Source organism: Schistocerca gregaria, chromosome 1 (assembly GCF_023897955.1).
Source record: "Schistocerca gregaria isolate iqSchGreg1 chromosome 1, iqSchGreg1.2, whole genome shotgun sequence".
In the NCBI taxonomy this organism is placed as follows: Eukaryota; Metazoa; Arthropoda; class Insecta; order Orthoptera; family Acrididae; genus Schistocerca; species Schistocerca gregaria.
The window spans coordinates 1,075,435,716-1,075,456,463 of NC_064920.1; the positions used below are offsets into that span (position 1 = coordinate 1,075,435,716).

General features: G+C 40.4%; 1 protein-coding gene across 1 annotated transcript in view; it reads right to left on the reverse strand.

Annotated features, from left to right (window-relative positions):
• The window catches only part of LOC126281675 (serine/threonine-protein phosphatase 6 regulatory ankyrin repeat subunit A-like), a 362,879-nt gene that overhangs the window by 39,966 nt on the left and 302,165 nt on the right, over positions 1–20,748 (reverse strand). Inside the window, exon 19 of the mRNA XM_049980838.1 lies at positions 10,131–10,421. Within this exon, the coding sequence (XP_049836795.1) occupies positions 10,131–10,421 (291 nt within the window). The remainder of the gene's footprint in view (positions 1–10,130; positions 10,422–20,748) is intronic.

The following is a 20,748-nucleotide window of genomic DNA, read 5'->3' on the forward strand; positions in this document are numbered from 1 at the left end:
AGCTGTACCATGGAAGCTGCAGTAAATTTTCCCCACAGCCCTAATACTACTCCCATTGGCTTGCATTCATGGTGCAGTGCACATTCAAAGCAGCCATGTTACTGAATTATGATATATCCATGTAAGACCATCAACACGGTGTAACAAAGAATGCAATTTAGTTTACCAGGTGCACATTTACACTGATCCAGGTCCAATGTTGTTGACAGTGTATGTACAGGAGTTGTATTTGGAAACATACAGGAGTTGCCCATTGATGAGCCCCATGTTTAATGCTTTGGAGACCAAGCCCAAGTATAGCTTGGGTCATAAGTTTGTGTTGAAAAGATTATGCACAAGTATAGATCAGGCCACAATTTCATTTCTATAGGAGACACCTATCACTCAAAAACTGAACTCCTTTTGTATGCCGACAACGCAGAGATCATTTTGTATGACAACAATGTATGGACGTTGCTAGCTGCCATTTTACTGGTGCTGCCCTCTGTTGTCAACACCAGCAAATGCAGCAGCTGCTGTCGCAAATGTTTGAGTCAATCTGATCACACTGACATAATTTCATGCATGTACTCATGAGATTTTGCAGTTTTCTGTCATTTTGCTATTAATTCATCACATTTGCTGAGTGAGCAAAATATTTTTGAATCTCATGAGGAAGAAATTGCTCAATAACTCACTTCACACCTTTTTCTTGGGAGAATAATTATACTTTCTGCTATCATTATTTTAAACTTTCGATTCTATCAAAGAACTAAACTAAATATGAAAAGTAAATCATAAGCTAGGTCCTTTTTTAGTATATATTACTACTGGAGATACATCAATTACATATTCTTGCAAGTCACCTGGATATCAGGTGCGAAATGATCCTGTATTATTGTGAGTGCAGGATATGACAGTGCACAATGGATATAAAGGATGCACAATGTAAGAAGTCCTTGCCCAAAAGTCTGGATTACAGGTGTAATTACAGTTCCATTACAATGATAGATGCAAAAGGTTTCAGTGCACAATGGGTCCATGATGCACAACATATGGCATCCTCCCCCAAATGGCCCGTACATCTGAAAAATTTTGAAAATGTGGAGGTCAAATCCTAAAATGGGACCATAGGACATAAGGCTGAAAAGGCTGAGACTCCTTTTAGTTACTTCTTATGACAGGCAGGAATACCTTGGGCCTATACTAACCTTCATTCCCACAGGGGGAGTTAATAGACTTTTTCAGGATAGTTTACATCTATCTTTAAGAGTCTTCCAGTTTAGTTCATTCAGTACCTTTGTAACAGTCTTCCAGTTTAGTTCCTTCAGTACCTTTGTAATGATCTCCCATGGATCAAACAAGCCTGCGACCATTCATGCTCCCCTTCTCTGTGTGTGTTCAAAATCCCCAGTTACCTCTAATTGGTATAGGTCCCACAGACTTGAGCAGTATTCTAAAACTGGTTATATGAGTGATTTGTAAGCACTCTCCTTTGCAGACTGAGTGCACGTTCTCAGTATTATACCAATAAATGATGTCTGCCACTTGCTTTACCCATGACTGAGCCATTGTTATCATTCCATTTCATATCCCTAGAAAGTGTTACACCCAGGGGTATTTGTATGAGTCGGCTGATTACAACTGTAACTCATTGATATTATAATCATAGATACTACATTTTTTTTCATTTTGTGAAGGGCACAGTTATAAATTTCTGAACATTTATAGCAAGCTGCCAATTTTTGCACAACTGTGAAATCTTATGAAGATCTGACTGAATATAAATGCAACTTCTTTCAGATACTGTTTCATTATAGATAACTGCATCACCTGGAAGATCATTAATATATAACATGAGGAGCAAGGATTCCCTACACATTTCCCTGGGCCTCACCTGAAGTTAGTTCTACCACTGATGATGGCTCTCCATCCCAGATAACATGCTGTGCCCTCCATATGAAAAAGTCGTCAATCCAATCTCAAATTTCACTTGATACCCATATGATGATACTTTTGACAATAAGTATAGGTGTGGTAATGAGTTGAATGCTTTTCAGAAAACAAGAAATACTGCTTCTACCTGGCTGCCTGATCCAATATTTTGTGAGAAAAGTGTGTGTTGGCTTTCACATAATTGATGTTTTTGGAATCCATGTAGGATGGTATTGATGAGGTCATTTCAGTGGTGATGTGTGTGTGTATGAGGGGGGGGGGGGGGGGGAGGGGGGACGTTGGTTCCCCATACATTGTCTTTCCTTCATTTTCAACTGCCAGTGTGAACCCTTTGACCTAGCCCTGCTTGGTTTGTGACTCTTAAGCACACACTGTTGTCACAGTGTAATTTCTGTCACAGATGCCATCCAGATAGCATTATAAGAAGCAAGGACTATCATACCTACCACTGACAGTATTTCTGTGTCAAGACTGAGCTTTATGCACGCTGCTGCTGGAATAGCTTTGTAATGTCATCGCTACTTACCATTCACTTCGTGTTCACTGTATGGAAAAGTTGTAGGTTTACAAGGTCAAGAATACTGACTGCAACAAGAGAACATCTACATTTACATGGATACTCTGCAAATCACATTTATGTGTCTAGCAGAGGGTCCATTGAACCACCTTCACAATTCTCTAATATTCCAATCTTGTATAGCGGGCAAAAAGAACAATGAAAAGTGTGAGGTCACCCACATGAGTGCTAAACTACCTTGGGGAACTCTAGAAATCACTTGTGTTTCACTCAATGACTTTCGATCAATTACTATGAACTTGATAATATTTCATCTCTTCAGGGAAAGACAGTCATATATTTGTGCATGAATTCATTTGTTTGGCTATTTGCATCTTGTGACTGAGTCATGTTACTTGCAAACAAGAACAGCAAAAGTACCCAATGAAAATCACTACTCTCTTTGTAAACCTACGGGAAATCATGAAACCAGTCACATAACTGAGTTAATATTCCATAAGCACGCAATTTGACTACAAGCAGCTTGTGTGGTACAGAGCCAAAAACCTTCAAGAAATCCAGAAATACACAATCAATTTGAAATCCCTTGTCAAGAGCACTCAACACTTATGTGAGTAAAGAGTTAGTTGTGTTTCACAAGAATCGTGTTTCCTAAATCTATTTTTACTGTGTGTCGATAAATCATTTTCTCCAAAGTAATTCATAATGTTGGAACACAATATACGTCCCAAAATAATGCGGCAGCGAGGTTTTGTGGATAGTTACTCATAAAAATGTGAAACTTTTAATTGTTAATTTAATAAATTTGCAATGTATTTTTGTTGACTTGTTAAAAAAATGTATAAATAGGAGGAGCACAAGACTCAAGAATTGACAGTTGGAGACAGTTCTGAGACACAACCACTGTGTCGCATGTCTGTGTAATAATGTAATTATTGTAATACAGTATTGTGACTATGTAGCCTGTTATGTGGAGTGAGCTCCCACTAAGAAGATATAGTGTAGCTTGTCATAAATAAACCACTATAAAATGACTTGGTACCTGGATTATTTCATGAAATTCATGTAACTTGATCCAGTTAGCAGATGAAATGGACCGAGGAAACGACTACTTCAGCAGCAGCAGGAGCAGGAGCAGCAGGAAGCAGATTACTTCAAGTTACACCAAACTAAGATACATATAGGAAATCAACTGAACTATATAAGTGTCACTGCAGAACTAATTGTTAAAGTGTAATGTTTTGGAAACTGTTCTAGCAGTAAACATTTGCATGTGTCTCAGAGTAATTCTTTGAGTGGCGGAGGCCAATGTGATCAGTAAGAAACACCCCCATGATCACATGTTTGTTTATGTCCATGGAACATTGAATAACAACAAATTTTTGAGGTTTTTTGTTTAAATCAAATAATCTCTTTTCGATATTGAAAATGTTCGCCCCTGCAAAATTTCACTGTCTTCCCCACATAACAAGTAGTTTCATTACACTGACACAGATGCTCAGATGAGTTTAACATTTGCTGAAATCCAATTAAACCTATTGAACTGAATCTGTTCTCTGATATTTCAACGATCCATATTTATTCTTAAACATGTCACTACACAAAGATTTTTAATATCGATACGTACATAATTTCATTGCTGCACTATAAGTTAAATGGATATTGTCAGGAAGTTCTTGTAGAATGTAAATACCTTAGAAATAAAGAAGACTACTCACTAAAAAGCAGAAGTGTTGAGGTGCTGATAGTCACATATAAAGCAAGGAAAACTTGATAGCTTTGTGTATTATCTTTTGATGAGCTGTAGTACAGAAGCATGAGCTCCTACATGGTGCAACGTAAACTGACACTATTTAGTGGCAGGTGGGCTAGTGGTGGGAAGGGGGGGGGGGGTAAGGTGGGATGGAGTAGTTAGAGGGAGAAGGGAGGCATGGAGAGGGACTGGGGATGAGTGGCTAGCAGCTCACAGGGGGGCTGGTTTGTTGGCTACTAGAAATGTGGAATGGAGGGGTAGCAGGGATAGTTGCAGCATCCAATGGGAAGCAGCAAACACTGAGGGTGATGTGGGGATGTGAGTTTGGAGGGTGAGACAGGACAGAATATGGGGAATGTGGGGACAGTCAAAGTTACAGGAGTGGAGGTTGTGTAAGGCTGACTCCCATCTGCATAGTTCGGAGAAGCTGGTTGTGGAGGGAAGGATACAAATGGCTTGGGCTGTGAATCAGCCATTGAAACTGAGCATGTTGTACTCGGCTTCATGTCCTGGCAATAAGTGGTCAACTCTCTTCTGTTCTTGACAACAGGTTTTGCAGTGACCAGTCATCCTGGTGGCAGCTGGATGGTAGCCACACCAAAATAAAACACTGTGCAGTGTTTGCAGCAGAACTGACACATGGCATGGCTGATTTCCCAGGTGGTCCTGCCTGCCTGTAAGAGGATTGGAGGAGAATTTACTGGGTGGGGGTATTGGGTAGGTCCTGCACTTTGACGTACTACAGGGGTATGATTCCTGTGGCAAGGGGCTGGGAGTGGCAGTGCTGTAGCAATGGACTAAGGTGTTGTGTAAGTTGGGTGGGTGACAGATCACCAGTTTAGGAGAGTTTGGAAGGATCTTGGGTAGGATGTCCGTCATTTCATGGCAGGATGAGAGACAATTGAAGCCCTGGTGAAGGAGATGGTTCATCTGTTCCAGACCAGGGTGCTATTGAGTGATGAAGGTGCCATTCCTTTTTAGCTGATTCTTGGGGGTAGTGGAAGCATTGAGGGTGTGTAGGATTACACAATGGGACATCTGTTTGTGAACTGGGTTTGGTGGGTATTGCCTGTCTATGAAGCTGTTTGTGAGGCCTTCAGCAAATTGGGCAAGGATGTTCTCATCACTACAGGTAAGTCATGCATGGTTGGCTACACTGTGTTTTTTCCTTTACAAACATAATTCACATCACAGCCATAGGCACCTGCATGTCATGCTCCTACGCTAACCTGTTTATAGGCTATCTATAGGAAACCCTTATAGCCTCCCAAAACTCCCAATCCCTATCTGCTTCAGGTTCATATCTTCACAGTCTGGACTCAGGGCCAAGAGACCCTGTCCAGATTTCTCCACAATCTTGACACATTTACTCCCATCCACTTCTACTGGTCATCCTCCACCCAACGCACCACCTTTCCTGGACATTGACCTCCGTCTCACTGATGGGTCCATCGACACCTCCATCCACATTAAACACCATCAACAGTATCTGTATTTTGATAGCTGCCATCACTTCCACACCAAAAAATCCCTCCCCCACAGTCTCACTGCCCAGGGATGATTTATCTGCAGTTACAAGAACTCCCTTGCTCAATATGCTGAAGACCTCACGAAAGACTTCACAATCAAGCAACAACCCCCACCCCCACCCTGAAACAGATTTCACCTGACATATCCTCACACACCATTAGTCGTCACACCACCCCCAATGATTAAGCTACAAAGAAGTGTCCCCCTTGTCACTCAATATCACGCTGGAGCGGAACAACTGAACCTATCATTCACCAGGGCTTTCATTATCTCTCATCCTGCCCTGAAATGGGGGTCATACACCCCCCCCCCCTCCTGCTCCCCCCCTAAAGTTGTGTTCTGTCATCCACACAACCTACAAAACATCTTTGTGCATCCTTATACCACTCCCACTTCCAACTCCTTGCCACAGGAATCATATCCCTGAAGCAGTCAAGGTACAAGACTTGCCCAATCCACCCATCGAGCACCTCCTACTCCAGTCCAGTCACAGACTTATCCTAGCCCACCAGAGGCCAAGTCACCTATGAAAGCAGCATATCTTATACAAAGTCTGCCACAAACACTGCACAGCCTTTTAATTTGGTATGACTACCAAGGAGCTGTCCACCAGGATGAAAGGCCACTGACTAACTGTTTCCAAGAACAAAGCTGATCCCCGATTGGTACAACACGCAGCTGAGCCCACATGCTAAGTTTCAGTGGCTGCTTCACAAGCTGAGTTATCTGGATCCTACTCTCCACCACCAGCTTCTCTGAACTACACAGATGGGTGTTATCTTTCCAACACATCCTCCATTCCATAATCATCCTGGCCTTAATCTCAGGTAACCCACTGCCCCCACATCCTCCATCCAACAATTTTCCCTTCCTCCATCCTGTCGTCCCAGTTCATGTCATCACATCACCATTAGTGTGTGCCACTTCCCACTGGCCCCTAAAACTGTACCTGCCACCCCTCCCTCCATTCCTAGCAGGCAAACTGGCCTACCTGTAAGCCACTAGCCAGACACCTGCAATCCATATCCCTACCTCCCTCTAATGCAACACACCCTACCCAACACTACTCGCATGACAAGCAGCTCATCTTCCACTAAATAACATCAATCTAGCTAGCACTAGGTAGGGGCATAGGCATTTGTGTGTGTGTGTGTGTGTGTGTGTGTGTGTGTGTGTGTGTGTGTGTGTGTGTGTGTGTGTTACTGTATTATAATTTATCAAAAAGATAATTCTGAAAGCTAGAAGTTCCCCTTCTTTTATGTGTGCCTATCAACATCACAATACTTCTGTTTTTAGTCAAATGGATGTGTTATGTCTTTAACATTAAAATGTTACATCCACAATGCTTAATTGTCTTATTTGATATTAATAATGGTAAATCTGTTTAATGTTTGACATATTTTCATAAAGGCTGTCCCTTGCACCTTTTTTAAAGGCAAATGTACACAGCTTACTTCATTAAGCTTTGGCTGTATTTTGTTCAGAGTAAGGTCTATCTATAAAAATTATAAGTTTTGGGTTTTATTTTTATACTAACACTTCACTTTCAGTAGTACAAATTTTACAACTGTAACAATGGAATTACTCAGGTATAAACAGTTTCTTCTCCCTAATCCTTTCCATTTCATCTTCCTATTGCCTCTCATCCCACAAAAATTTATCAGAATGAGGAAGAACATCTGTCAGGAATACAGTATCTATGTGATCATCTTTGTTGATGTTATTACAGCTGTGGGGAGTAGAACTGCATATTTTCTGCTATGTAACAAGGTTAAAACTAACTTGCAGATCAAATAAATGTTTTAGTGTAGTTGTAATCAAAACTGAAGTAGTGTTGTAGAACAGTAATAGTGTGTTTTGCTACAGTGTACTTTACAATTTACATGAGAATACATTAGTATGGAAAGGCTCAAGAATCAATATGTGACTGCTGTTTACAACAGTATTTTCAAACTTTTTCTTGGCATATTGTTTCATAGTCATAATAAATTTTTAATATGAAGTTATTTTCCACTGTAGGTTGCAAAATCTATATTGCAGTGTGCTATCAACCAGTTCAGAAATCATATCATTTTCAACCAAGTGCCACATACTATATTGAATTTATATGTGTGAGACACCATTGTTTGATTATGTAGTTTGTCAGATTCAGGTGGATGACATATGTGGGACTTCTGGCTGAAGGCTTCCAACTTTTGATCACTGAAAAGTATGGTGACAAAATGATATAATGAAGTGTGCAGAAAAGGTGCAGGAGTATCTTCTGTACAGCACCTTCAGCAACCAGATTCATTGCTCAGTAGTATATCCCAGGAAACATAATCATGCATATAAACCTGTATGAATACATTATCATGGTCAACTACACTGCACCAGTACTATAGCCGGACTGGGGATAAGGGTTGTTATACAAAGTATGTGCATGGAAAATCCAGGTGCAAGCCCTGTCCTAAGCACCCATATTCCACTTCAGTCCAGTCACAGAATTATCATACCCTATCAGAGATTGGGCCACCTGTAAAAGCAGACATATCATATACCATCTCTGCTCTAATTTCAGCATGGCCTTTTAAGTAACAATGTCCACTTGAAAAAGTCTCCTCCACCAAACTGTGGTCAAGAGCAAAGCTGACCACTTGGTGGTAAATACCCTGCTGAGTGCAATATGCTAGACTTCAAATGTTGCTTCACAACCTGTGCCATCAGGATTCCCCTTCACCTCCCTCTTTCCTTCTTCCCACCCCCCTCCCTCCCCTACCACCAATTACCAGCTGAAATAAATAAATGGAAGTTGTTCTTACAACACATTCTTTGACCTTGTAATACTCCTGGCCTCAATCTCCACTAGAATCCGCCTCATACATACTCTGTCCCTGTTCCCATGCCCCACACGACTCACTCTACACTCCGTCAATCCTATTCAAGTCTCCCTCCTCCGTTTTTCTATTTTTCTTTCCCACAATGCTCCTCCATATCACTGAGCAGCATACACATCTGCCCCTGCCTTTGCCAGAGTGTGCACACTGAAGTAACCTCCCAAACCCTTTGCACTTGCTGCCAATGCTTCCAGCACCCTTCCTTCAATACTGTTTCCTCCTCCCAACCTCCTCTCTCCCTTAGAGCCTCCACCCAATACAAATCTTCGTTGCAGTGCTGATACAATGTAGTCAGTTGTGACAATTTAGCCATGCACAGTTATGTGTGTGTATGAATATTCTGGATTAGTTAGCTTTGAAGAAGGACTTAAGCCAAAAGCTTAGCAACATTTTCGTCTTGTTATGTGCCTACTGACCACTTAATGCCTCAGTATATGGTGAGTTGTTAACTTTACTCCTTCCATAATGGTACCTCATTCTCACAACTTACTTTATTGTACCCTTTGTTAAAAACAGTAGTTAAGATTAAATTGTCTGATATTGCCACTAATCTCAGAAGGGAAAGTGCAACATGTGGGGGTCCAAAAATGACAGGTACTGAGACTGCACCTATCCTTGCCCTTTGAATGACTTTAAAGCATGCTCCAAAAACTGTAACATTTGCTGATGAGTTAAGCACATTAATCAAGGATCCATCTGAACCTTACCAGATGCAGCACAAATGATAACTGAAAAGGCATACAATTAGTTCACAGCAAACACTGTAAGCCTTTATCTCACATATATCGACATTACTAAGTTTCAAGAAAACACCCAATACCCACTGCCACCATAAGTAGACATTGATATTCATATACTAAATGAAACAGTGTCTGTGTAATATCTTGGCATCTTAATTAATTTACAAAGTTCCATAAAACACACTTCATCATTCATTTCATATCATACTTAGTTTAGAATGTACTTAATTTAATATCAGTTAAAATCATACCTTAAAAGTCATAAAAAAATGCACCATTTGTCACCTGTCCCCCACGTTAAGAGTTCTGGTTTGAGTTCATTGTTCATTATTACAGTCACATCAGAAGAAATGCAAATATGACTTAATTAGAAATGTATCAGGACCTATTACTATAACCCTGTGTGCAAAACTTGGATATGCACTGCAGCATCAGGCCACCAGTGTGCTAAACTTTGTATATTCTGCAAACAGCATCTGTGTGCGGCAGCCACCAGAGGCTGCCTGCTGTGGGCCACATGACTTGTGCACGCATCTCTGCATCTCCCATGCTGTCTACCAAAGCCCTCATCTTTATAATCACTGAACAGCAGGCACTCACTCTCATCTGATGTTCATACTTGTTGTTAGCAACTGCTTGTGTCAGTACCTGGATTGTTTCTGTGTTTGTGAATCTGGATGAAGAATGAACTCTGTTTAACTGTGGCCATGCTGTTGTTTGTGTCTTACAGTACAATACAAGAGTCTTTCTTTGGTGAGAATTGTGTAGTTTGAACTTACATCGTGACTGCCATGATCCATTGCTTCTTCCAGGGCTGCCTTCCCGGAGTGATTTTTCACATTTATACTCGCACCTTTCCTCAGCAGTAAATTGACTGCATTACTGCTACCAACAGCAAGCATCAGTGGGGTTTGACCATCACTGTCCTGTTCATCAATGCTTGCTGCCTTTTTCAGTAACAGCTCCAGACCTTCCACACTGTGTGCCTTGGCTGCCCAGTGCAGGGGTGTTCGACCAGTGACATCTTTCAGTCTGACATCTGCTCCAGCCGCAACCAAGGCCTCCACTACCTGAAAATTACTTTCATTTAATTCTTATCCTGAATACATCAACTGTAGAACCACAACTTTCATAATAATTTAAAGTCAACTGATAAGTTAAACATTCCTCTTTCCCTCAAGTTCACAACATGTTATAAGAATTAGCAGTTGTAGACACAGTGAAAACTTGTGATGATGTTAACTGGAATATATTTTTTGAAATTCTGAAGCTAGCAAAATAAAATGCAAGATGCAGAAGATTATCTACAAGTTGTACAGAAACCAGACTGTAGTTTAAACAGACAAAGGATATGAGAGGGAGACAGTAGCTGAGAAGAGAGTGAGACAAGGTTATAGCCCATACAATATACTGTTTAAACTGTACATTCAGCAAGTAGTAAAGGAAATCAAAGGGATATCTGGAATTGGCATCAAAGTTCAAGGAGAAGAAAAAAAATTAAGGACTGCTGATGGCTTTCTAATCCTATCAGAGATGGCAAAGGCCTTTGAAGATCTTTGAATGGAACAGATTGTGTTTTAAGGCAAAGGATATAAGATGAATGATAAAAAAAGGCAAAATGAGCGTAATGGAGTGTAGTAAAATCAAGTTAGGCAATGCTGAGGGAGATAAATTAGGATATGAGGTGCTAAAGGTAACAGAGGAGCTTTGTTATTCAGGCACCAAAATAACTGACAGTTGCAAAAGAAGAGAGAGACTATATAAAGCAATATCATTAAAGATAAAGATTAATATTTTACCATCTTAGTGCAAGGCTAAGTGTTTCAAAGTATTTCTGAAAGCATTTATCTGGAAACTTTTATATGAAAGTGAAATATAGATGACCTGCCATCCAGACAAAAAGGGAACTGAAGATTTTGAAGTGTGGTGCTGCAGAAGAATGCCAAAAATTAGATGGTTAGATCAGGTAGCTACTGAAGAGATACTGAAACAAAGTGGGGAAGTGATAATGTTATGGAAAACTTGAACATAAGAAGGGATTGTTGGATAACACATAGCGAGGCATCATGGAGTAGTCAATTTGGTAATGAAGAGAAGTAAACCAGCCTCCAGACCGAAGACCACAACAACAACAAATATTTAGATATTTACATTTACAAGATAATATACCATGCAATAAGTGCTAGTATGATAACAGAAATTTCTGGATGGAGTACTCCTAGAACCCTGTGTGTAATGCTTGGGTACATGCTGTGGTGCCAGGCCACTGGCATAATACGATTTGAAAACTGCATTGGCCATCCACCACATGACTTCTGGACACCATACAGCATTTGCTGCACCATTTCCAGAGCCCTCCTCTTTATAAGCACAGTGCAGCAGACGATCACTCTCATACTGTGTTGTCACTTATTGTCAGAAACTGCTTGTATTAATACCTGTATTGTCTCTGTGTTTGTGTCCACATTCTCAAGTCTTGTTCACTTCAGATGGGTGAAGAATAAACTCTGGTTCACTGTGGCCATGCTGTTGTTTCAGTCCTACAGCACAATACAAGAGCCTTTTTCTTTGGTGAGACTTGTGTAGTTTAAACTTACACCATGGCTGCCATGATCCATTGCTTCTTCCAGCACTGTCTTCCCAGAGTGATCTGTCACACTAATACTCGCACCTTTCCTCAGCAGTAAACTGACTGCATTATTGCTGCACAGCAAGCATCAGCGGAGTTTGGCCATCACTGTCCTGCTCATCAATGCCTGCTGTCTTTTGCAATAATAATTCCTGACCTTCCACATTGTGTGCATCAGCTGCCCAGTGCAGGGGTGTTTGACCAGTGACATCCTTCGATGTGACGTCTGCTCCAGCTGCAGTCAAGACCTCCATTACCAAAAAGGGTGTTTCTTTTAGATTTACTTTCATTTAATTCTTGTCTTCAATATATCAACTGAAGAATCAAAACCTTAATAATAATTTGAAATCAACTGATAAGTTAAACATGCCAATACTACTTTTCCCCTCAAGTTCCCAACATGTTACTAGATTTAGCACTTTTAGACCTAGAAAAAGCTTTTGGCTAAGTTGACTGGAGTACACTCTTTGAAATTCTGAAGCTAGCAAAATAAAATACTGAGCACAGAAGATTATCTACAAGCAGTATAGAAACCATGCTGCAGTTGAAACAGTCAAAGGAAGTAAGAAGAAGTGAGTAGTTGAGGAATGAGTGATATAAGATTGTAGCATATTACCAAGGTTGTTGAAGCTGTTTATTCAGCAAGCAATGAAGAAAATCAAAGACTATCTTGGGAAGCTTTGCTGATGACATTGTTATTCTATAACATATGGCAAAGGCCATGGAAGATCATTAAATGGAATGGATACCATCTTGGGAAAAGGATTTAAGATGAATAATAACAAAAGTAAAAATAGCTAATGGAATGTAGTAAAATAATGTCAGGTGATGCTGAGGAAGATAGATTAGGAAATGAGACACTAAAGGTTGTAGAGAAGCTTTGCTATTTGGACACCAAATTAACTGACAATGGGAGAAGAATAGAGGATATGAAATGCAATGTCAATAAAGAAAAAGATAAATATTTTAACATTCTAATGTAAGTGCCAGGCTAAGTTTCATGAAGTATTTTCTGAAAGCATTTATCTGGAAAACTTTATATCAAAGTGAAATGTACATGATTAGCAGTCCAGACGAAAATGTGTTGCTACAGAAGAAATGCTGGAGATTAAATGAGTATATGTGATAACTACTGAAGAGGTTGTTGTTGTGGTCTTCAGTCCTGAGACTGGTTTGATGCAGCTCTTCATGCTACTCTATCCTGTGCAAGTTTCTTCATCTCCCAGTACCTACTGTAACCTACATCCTTCTGAATCTGCTTGGTGTATTCATCTCTTGGTCTCCCTCCACAATTTTTACCCTCCATGCTGCCCTCCAATACTAAACTGGTGATCCCTCAATGTCTCAGAACATGTCGTAACAACCGATCCCTTCTTCTAGTAAATTTGTGCCACAAGCTCCTCTTCTTCCTAATTCTATTCAATACCTCCTCATTAGTTATGTGATCTACCCATCTAATCTTCAGCATTCTTCTGTAGCACCACATTTTGAAAGCTTCTATTCTCTTCTTGTCTCAACTATTTATTGTCGACGTTTCACTTCCATACATGGCCACACTCCATACACATACTTTCAGAAACGACTTACTGACACTTAAATCAATAACCGATGTTAACAAATTTCTCTTCTTCAGAAACACTTTCCTCACCACTGCCACTCTACATTTTATATCCTCTCTACTTCGGCCAATATCAGTTATTTTGCTCCCCAAATAGCAAAACTCCTTTGCTAATCTAACTCCCTCAGCATCACCTGACTTAATTCGACTACATTCCATTATCCTGGTTTTGCTTTTGTTGATGTTCATCTTATATCCTCCTTTCAAGACACTGTCCATTCTGTTCAACTGCTCTTCCAAGTCCTTTGCTGTCTCTGACAGAATTACAATGTCATCAGTGAACATCAAAGTTTTTATTTCTTCTCCATGGATTTTAATACTTGCTCTGAACTTTTTCTTTGTTTCCATTATTGCTTGCTCAATATACAGATTGAATAACTTCGGGGATAGGCTACAACCCTGTCCCACTCTCTTCTCAACCACTGCTTCCCTTTCGTGTCTCTCGACTCTTATAACTGCCATCTGCTTTCTGTACAAATTGTAAATAGCCTTTCGCTCTCTGTATTTTACCCCTTCCATGTTCAGAATTTGAAAGAGAGTATTCCAATCAACATTGTCAAAAGCTTTCTCTAAGTCTACAAATGCTAGAAACATAGGTTTCCCTTTCCTTAATCTTTCTTCCAAAATAAGTCGTAGGGTCAGTATTGCCTCATGTGTTCCAACATTTCTACGGAATCCAAACTGATCTTCCCCGAGGTCAGCTTCTATCAGTTTTTCCATTCGTCTGTAAAGAATTTGCGTTCGTATTTTGCAGCTTGACTTATTAAACTGATAGTTCGGTAATTTTCACATCTGCCAACACCTGCTTTCTTTGGGATTGGAATTATTATATTCTTCTTGAAGTCTGAGGGAAGTTTGCCTGTCTAAAAAATCTTGCTCACCAGATGGTAGAGTTTAGTCAGGACTGGCTCTCCCAAGGCTGTCAGTAGTTCTAATGGAATGTTATCTACTCCTCGGGCCTTGTTTCGACTCAGGTCTTTCAGTGCTCTGTCAAACTCTTCACACAGTAGCACATCTCCCATTTCATTTTCATCTACATACTCTTCCATTTCCATAATATACATCGCTCTTGTATACCCCTCTATATACTCCTTCCACCTTTCTGCTTTCCCTTCTTTGCTTAGAACTGGGTTTCCATCAAAGCTCTTGATATTCATGCAAGTGGTTCTCTCATCTGCAAAGGTCTCTTTAATTTTCCTGTAGGCAGTATCTATCTTACCCCTAGTGAGATAATCCTCTACATCCCTACATTTGTCCTCTAGCCATCCCTGTTTAGCCATTTTGCACTTCCTGTCGATCTCATTTTTGAAACGTTTGTATTCCTTTTTGCCTGCTTCATTTACTGCATTTTTATATTTTCTCCTTTCATCAATTAAATTCAATATTTCTTTTGTTACCCAAGGATTTCTAGCAGCCCTCGTCTTTGTACCTACTTTATCCTCTGCTGCCTTCACTACTACATCCCTCAGAGCTACCCATTCTTCTTCTACTGTATTTCTTTCCCCTATTCCTGTCAATTGTTCCCTTATGCTCTCCCTGAAACTCTGTACAACCTCTGGTTTAGTCAGTTTATCCAGGTCCCATCTCCTTAAATTCCCACCATTTGCAGTTTCTTCAGTTTTAATCCACAGTTATTAACCAATAGATCATGGCCAGAGTCCACACCTGCCACTGGAAATGTCTTACAATTAAAAATCTGGTTCCTAAATCTCTGTCTTACCATTATATAATCCATCCGAAACCTGTCAGTATCTTCAGGCTTCTTCCGTATATGCAACCTTCTTTTATGATTCTGGAACCAAGTGGTAGCTATGATTAAGTTGTGCTCTGTGCAAAATTCTACCAGGCGGCTTCCTCTTTCATTTCTTAGCCCCAATCCATATTCATCCACTATGTTTCCTTTTCTCCCTTTCCCTACTCTCGAATTCCAGTCACCCATGACTATTAAATTTTTGTCTCCGTTCACTACCTGAATAATTTCTTTTATCTCATCATACACTTCATCAATTTCTTCGTCATCTGCAGAGCTAGTTGGCATATAAACTTGTACTACTGTCGTAGGCATGGGCTTTGGGTTTATCTTGGCCACAATAATGCATTCACTACGCTGTTTGTAGTAGCTGACTCATACTCTCACTTTTTATTCATTAATAAACCTACTCCTGTATTACCCCTATTTGATTTTGTATTTATAACCCTGTATTCACCTGACCAAAAGTCTTTTTCTTCCAGCCATCAAACTTCACTAATTTCCACAATATCTAACTTTAACGTATCCATTTCCCTTTTTAAATTTTCTAAGCTACCTGCCCAATTAAGGGATCTGACATTCCACGATCTGATCCGTAGAACGCCAGTATTCTTTCTCCTGATAACGACACCCTCTTGAGTAGTCCCCGGCTGGAGATCTAAATGGGGGACTATTTTACCTCCAGAATATTTTACCCAAGAGGACACCATCATTATTTAATCATACAGTAAAGCTGCATGCCCTCAGGAAAAATTACGGCTGTAGTTGCCCCTTGCTTCTGCCGTTCGCAGTACCAGAACACCAAGGCCATTTTGGTTAGTGTTACAAGGCCAGATCAGTCAATCATCCAGACTGTTGCCCCTGCAACTATCGAAAAGGCTGCTGCCTCTCTTCAGGAACCACACATTTGTCTGGCCTCTAAACAGATACCCCTCTGTTGTGGTTGCACCTATGGTACGGCCATCTGTATCATTGAGGAATGCAAGCCTCCCCACCAACGGCAAGATCCATGGTTCATGTGGGGGGGACTGAAGAGCTACTGAAACAAATTGGGGAAGTAATAATGTTATGCAAAACTTGACTGAAAGAATGGATGATGCACAGACAGAGGCACCATGGAATAGTCAATGTGGTTAGGGGCAGAAATAAATCAGTCTTCAGAGTGAAGACCACAATAACAACAAATATTTAGATATTTACATTTACAATTTAATGTGCCATGTAACAAATTGTATTATAACAGAAATATCTGGATGGAGTACTGCTATAACCTTGTATATAATACTTGGTTACATGCTCTGGCAACAAGCCACTGGTCCGCAAAACTGAATATTCCAACGATGGAAACTGTGTGGGCTGTCTGTCAGAGGCCACCTGCTGTGGACTACAATATTAGTGCATACAGCACGGCATCTGTCATGCTGCCTACTGGAGCCCTCTTCTTCACAAGTGTAGTGCAGCAGGCATTCACTCTCATATTGTGTTCATACATATTGTCAGCAACTTCTTGTATCAGTACCCTGATTGTTTCAATGTCTGTTGTACATGTTCTCAACTGTTGTTTGCTTGCATGTGGAAGAAGAATAAACTTTGTTTCATTGTGGTCATGCTGTTGTTTGTGCCTTACAGTAGGGTACAGTTGGTGGCAAGTATGGTGTTCACTTCCATGTGTTCAGTCTATTTGGTTGTTCCTTCAATTCTTCTGTCCATGGAGGTAGTGCTCTGATCTCTCTTCGACCATGAGTAGGTTCTTATTGTTGCAGTTACAAACTTGTCAGCCACACTGACTGTGGGGCTTCCACACTGTTGGTATATCTGCCACCCTTTCCTCCTTATGAAAATGCAGCCAATTACTGGGAGGTGTACAAGATGTGGCTTCAGGAACTCTTCCTTACTTTTAATATCAATGATGCAAACATGTGTAAGGTTTTGTTCCCTTTATGGACTTCTCTTCAGATTTAGCAGTTGTTGTGACAGTTAGCCACACTTCAGGATCCAGTGTTGCTTTTGCTCATCAAACTGCATAAATTATCACTGTAAACACTGCATTCCATTGCAGTGCATCTAGAGTTCTATCATTGTCATTAACAGCCCAACCAGTCTTATCAGGCTTGGGTGGCCGAACACCATGGCATCAACCACAAATGTCGGGTTGTTATTGATGCTCATAATGGCCCAAATAAAGAGAAGTACTTACTATCTTCAGCAGTGGACAGGTTGAGGTAAGCATCTGAAAATGTGTTCTTCTAAAGAACACAAACAACATAAGTGACATTTAGAGAACCAGCATTTGAGGCTGACTGCAGTACAATTTTACTGCCGCCAACTTACATTTCACGGAAAGACCACAAAGATAAGATAAGAGAGATTAGAGCTTGTACATAGGCATATAAGCAGTCATTTTTCCCTCATTCTGTTTGGGAGTGGAACAGGGAGAGAATATACTAGTTGTGGTACAAGGTACCCTCCGCCATGCACCGTATGTATGGTGGATTGCGGAGTATGTATGTTGATGTAGATGTAGAGGTGACATACATGTCCCTAACTCTCTCGTGTGTGTGTGTGTGTGTGTGTGTGTGTGTGTGTGTGTGTGTGTGTGTGTGTGTCCATCCATGTTATGTGCCTGATCAGTGTGTTACTACAGGCGAATAATGAGTGATGGACAGGTCGCATGCTACTGTGACCAGCTGTGTCCTCGTGCCACAGCAACGGCTGTGGGTCTGCCTTTGCTGCCTCAGTCTCTTCCTATGGTGTACCAGCCTTGTGGGGCATCTCTGCTGTTGGGGTGGACCCGCCCTCCTTGTGGATGTATTTACTTATGGATTTCATGTATCAGGTGCATTTATTCCACAAACACGTCTGTACCATGATCTTGCTATACCAGCAACCAATGCATTTAAATTATGCAACCCATTTTATTTACAGTTAATTGATGCCAGTACACAGCTATTGTATCTTTGTATGAGACTAACATTTTACTTTGTCTAAATGATATTACATGGACTGTATAATAGGAGTCTCTGGAATGTGTATAGCAGTTAAAGACCTATCATTTATTTAAGTAAAATGCTACTGAATTACTTTTTTTGGACTTCAGTGCAAAAATTAATGGGATTTATTTTAAAAACCCCTGTTGAGTTTACTTACAGCAGCTTCATTTAATTAACTGTTCAACATACAGGTTGGTTTTGGTTCAACTACTGCAAGTCCGTAAGTATAATAATGATTTAGAAAACTGGCTGAGACAAATAAAAGCTGACATCACAAAAGCCTTTAATCAATATTTGGATTGAGAATCAACTGTAGATATATTATTTTTTTGAAGAGGTCATTGGAGGATATTCTACAGAAGCTACAAATATTTTTTTCTTTCTTTCATTTACAGGTGCACAGGACTAATTTGTGTACATTTTCTTCACAAATCTTACTTTTAGATATTAGTATTCACTCTTTTGACTGGTTTGATGTAAACCACCAAAAATTCCTCTCCTGTGCTAACCTCTGCATCTGAGAGTAGCACTTACATCCTATATCTGCCCCCAGTAGCTGAGTAGTCAGTGCAACAGAATGTCAATCCTAAGGGCCCGGGTTCGATTCCCGGCTGGGTCAGAGATTTTCTCCACTCAGGGACTAGGCGTTGCATTGTCCTAATCATCATCATTTCACCCCCATTGATGCGCATGTCACAGAAGTGGTGTCAAATCAAAAGGCTTGCACCTACCGAACGGTCTACCTGATGGACATCTCTGCCCTTACTCTTTGCCTTTAAATATGTCTGCTTGTGTCTGTGTATGTGCGGATGGATATGTGTGTGTGTGTGTGTGTGTGTGTGTGTGTGTGCGCGAGTGTACACCTACCTTTTTTCCCCTAAGGGAAGTCTTTCCGCTCCCGGGATTGGAATGACTCCTTACCCTCTCCCTTAAAACCCACATCCTTTCGTCTTTCCCTCTCCTTCCTGAAGAAGCAACCATCGGTTGCGAAAGCTAGTAATTCTGTGTGTGTGTTTGTGTGTTTTGTTCATTGTGCCTGTCTGCTGGCGCTTTCCCGCTTGGTAAGTCTTGGAATCTTTGTTTTTAATATATTTTTCCCATGTGGAAGTTTCTTTCTATTTTATTTACACAATTAGATTTGTTAGTCACAAATGCCATCTACCATACAATTTCTTTAAATGAATTTACAATTATTTTGATTTGCTCCTTCATCTAATTGGCTGTCTTTCACAAAAGTCAATTTCTATTAGACACATAAGGGTGCCTCTCTATTTAGCCCCCCCCCCCCCTCCCCTGTCTCTGTGCTCATCTCCTCTTCCCCTCCCTTTCTCTGCTTTCTCTGTCCATCCCCTCCTCCCCTCTGTCTGTCCATCTTCTACTTCTCCCACTCTTCCATCTTCTCTTGTCCCCTCTCTCATCCACTTCCTCTTCCACCTCTCTCTGTCCATCTCTTCCTGCCCCCTCTCGCTGTCCATCTCCACCTTATCTCTGACCATCTCCTCCACCCCTTTCTGTCAATCCACCTCCTCGTGCCCCTTCTTTGTCCATCACCCCATTACCACCCCATCTCCACACAAATGGGAGAGTGGGGGTGTTTACCTTCACAGTGTTTCTCTCCTTATAGTAAGTAACAGGTGTACCAATTCTGGCTGAAGTTGATTCAGGGACTAAGAAGGAATTGTTCAACATACGCACATGTGGTATATTTGCACACACGATAGTCAGGTTCTCTTCTGTTTTACACCATATGATGCCAGAGAGAATGCTAAATTTATCTGTAGTATTTGGCAATATGGCTTTATCTTATGTCCTGAAATACATTGACAAAGTTCTTAGCTCAATGCAGTGCTCACCAACACAACGAAGAGCACAAATAAGAGACAAGTTGCACTCATACTTTTTAAAGTATTGCAGGTCAAATCAATACAGGATATAAATACCAAACGCTTGTTTTTGGACACTTTTATGTCACCCCTTGTCATCCACACCCTGACACCTAGTGGTAGTGCAGGGTTTTCCTCCCACAGAGTTTCTATAAAAATAATAAGCCACATAACTAACAAATTTTGTTGCGATTGATCAAGGTGTTCCTTTTCATTCCTGCACCTATGGGATGTAAATGGTTCTTAATCCTATAGTGTTTTTTTCCAAGATAGTAAGTAATTAGTACTCCCCAAATTATTTTAAGAATCAAACTTCCCGGTATAAAACAGCTTAAAACTCCTGATCTATTTACCAATGAGTTAATGTGCTACATATATTCCATTATTCCATGTTATGCTTTGAAAAAAAAAAGTTTAGAAAATGTTTAAAATTATGAATTATGTTTAAAGTGCATTGGAAGTCACTAAGGGCTCTTGTTATCAAACACTGGATGAATATAGTCTGGATAATTTTTGTTCCATTTTAA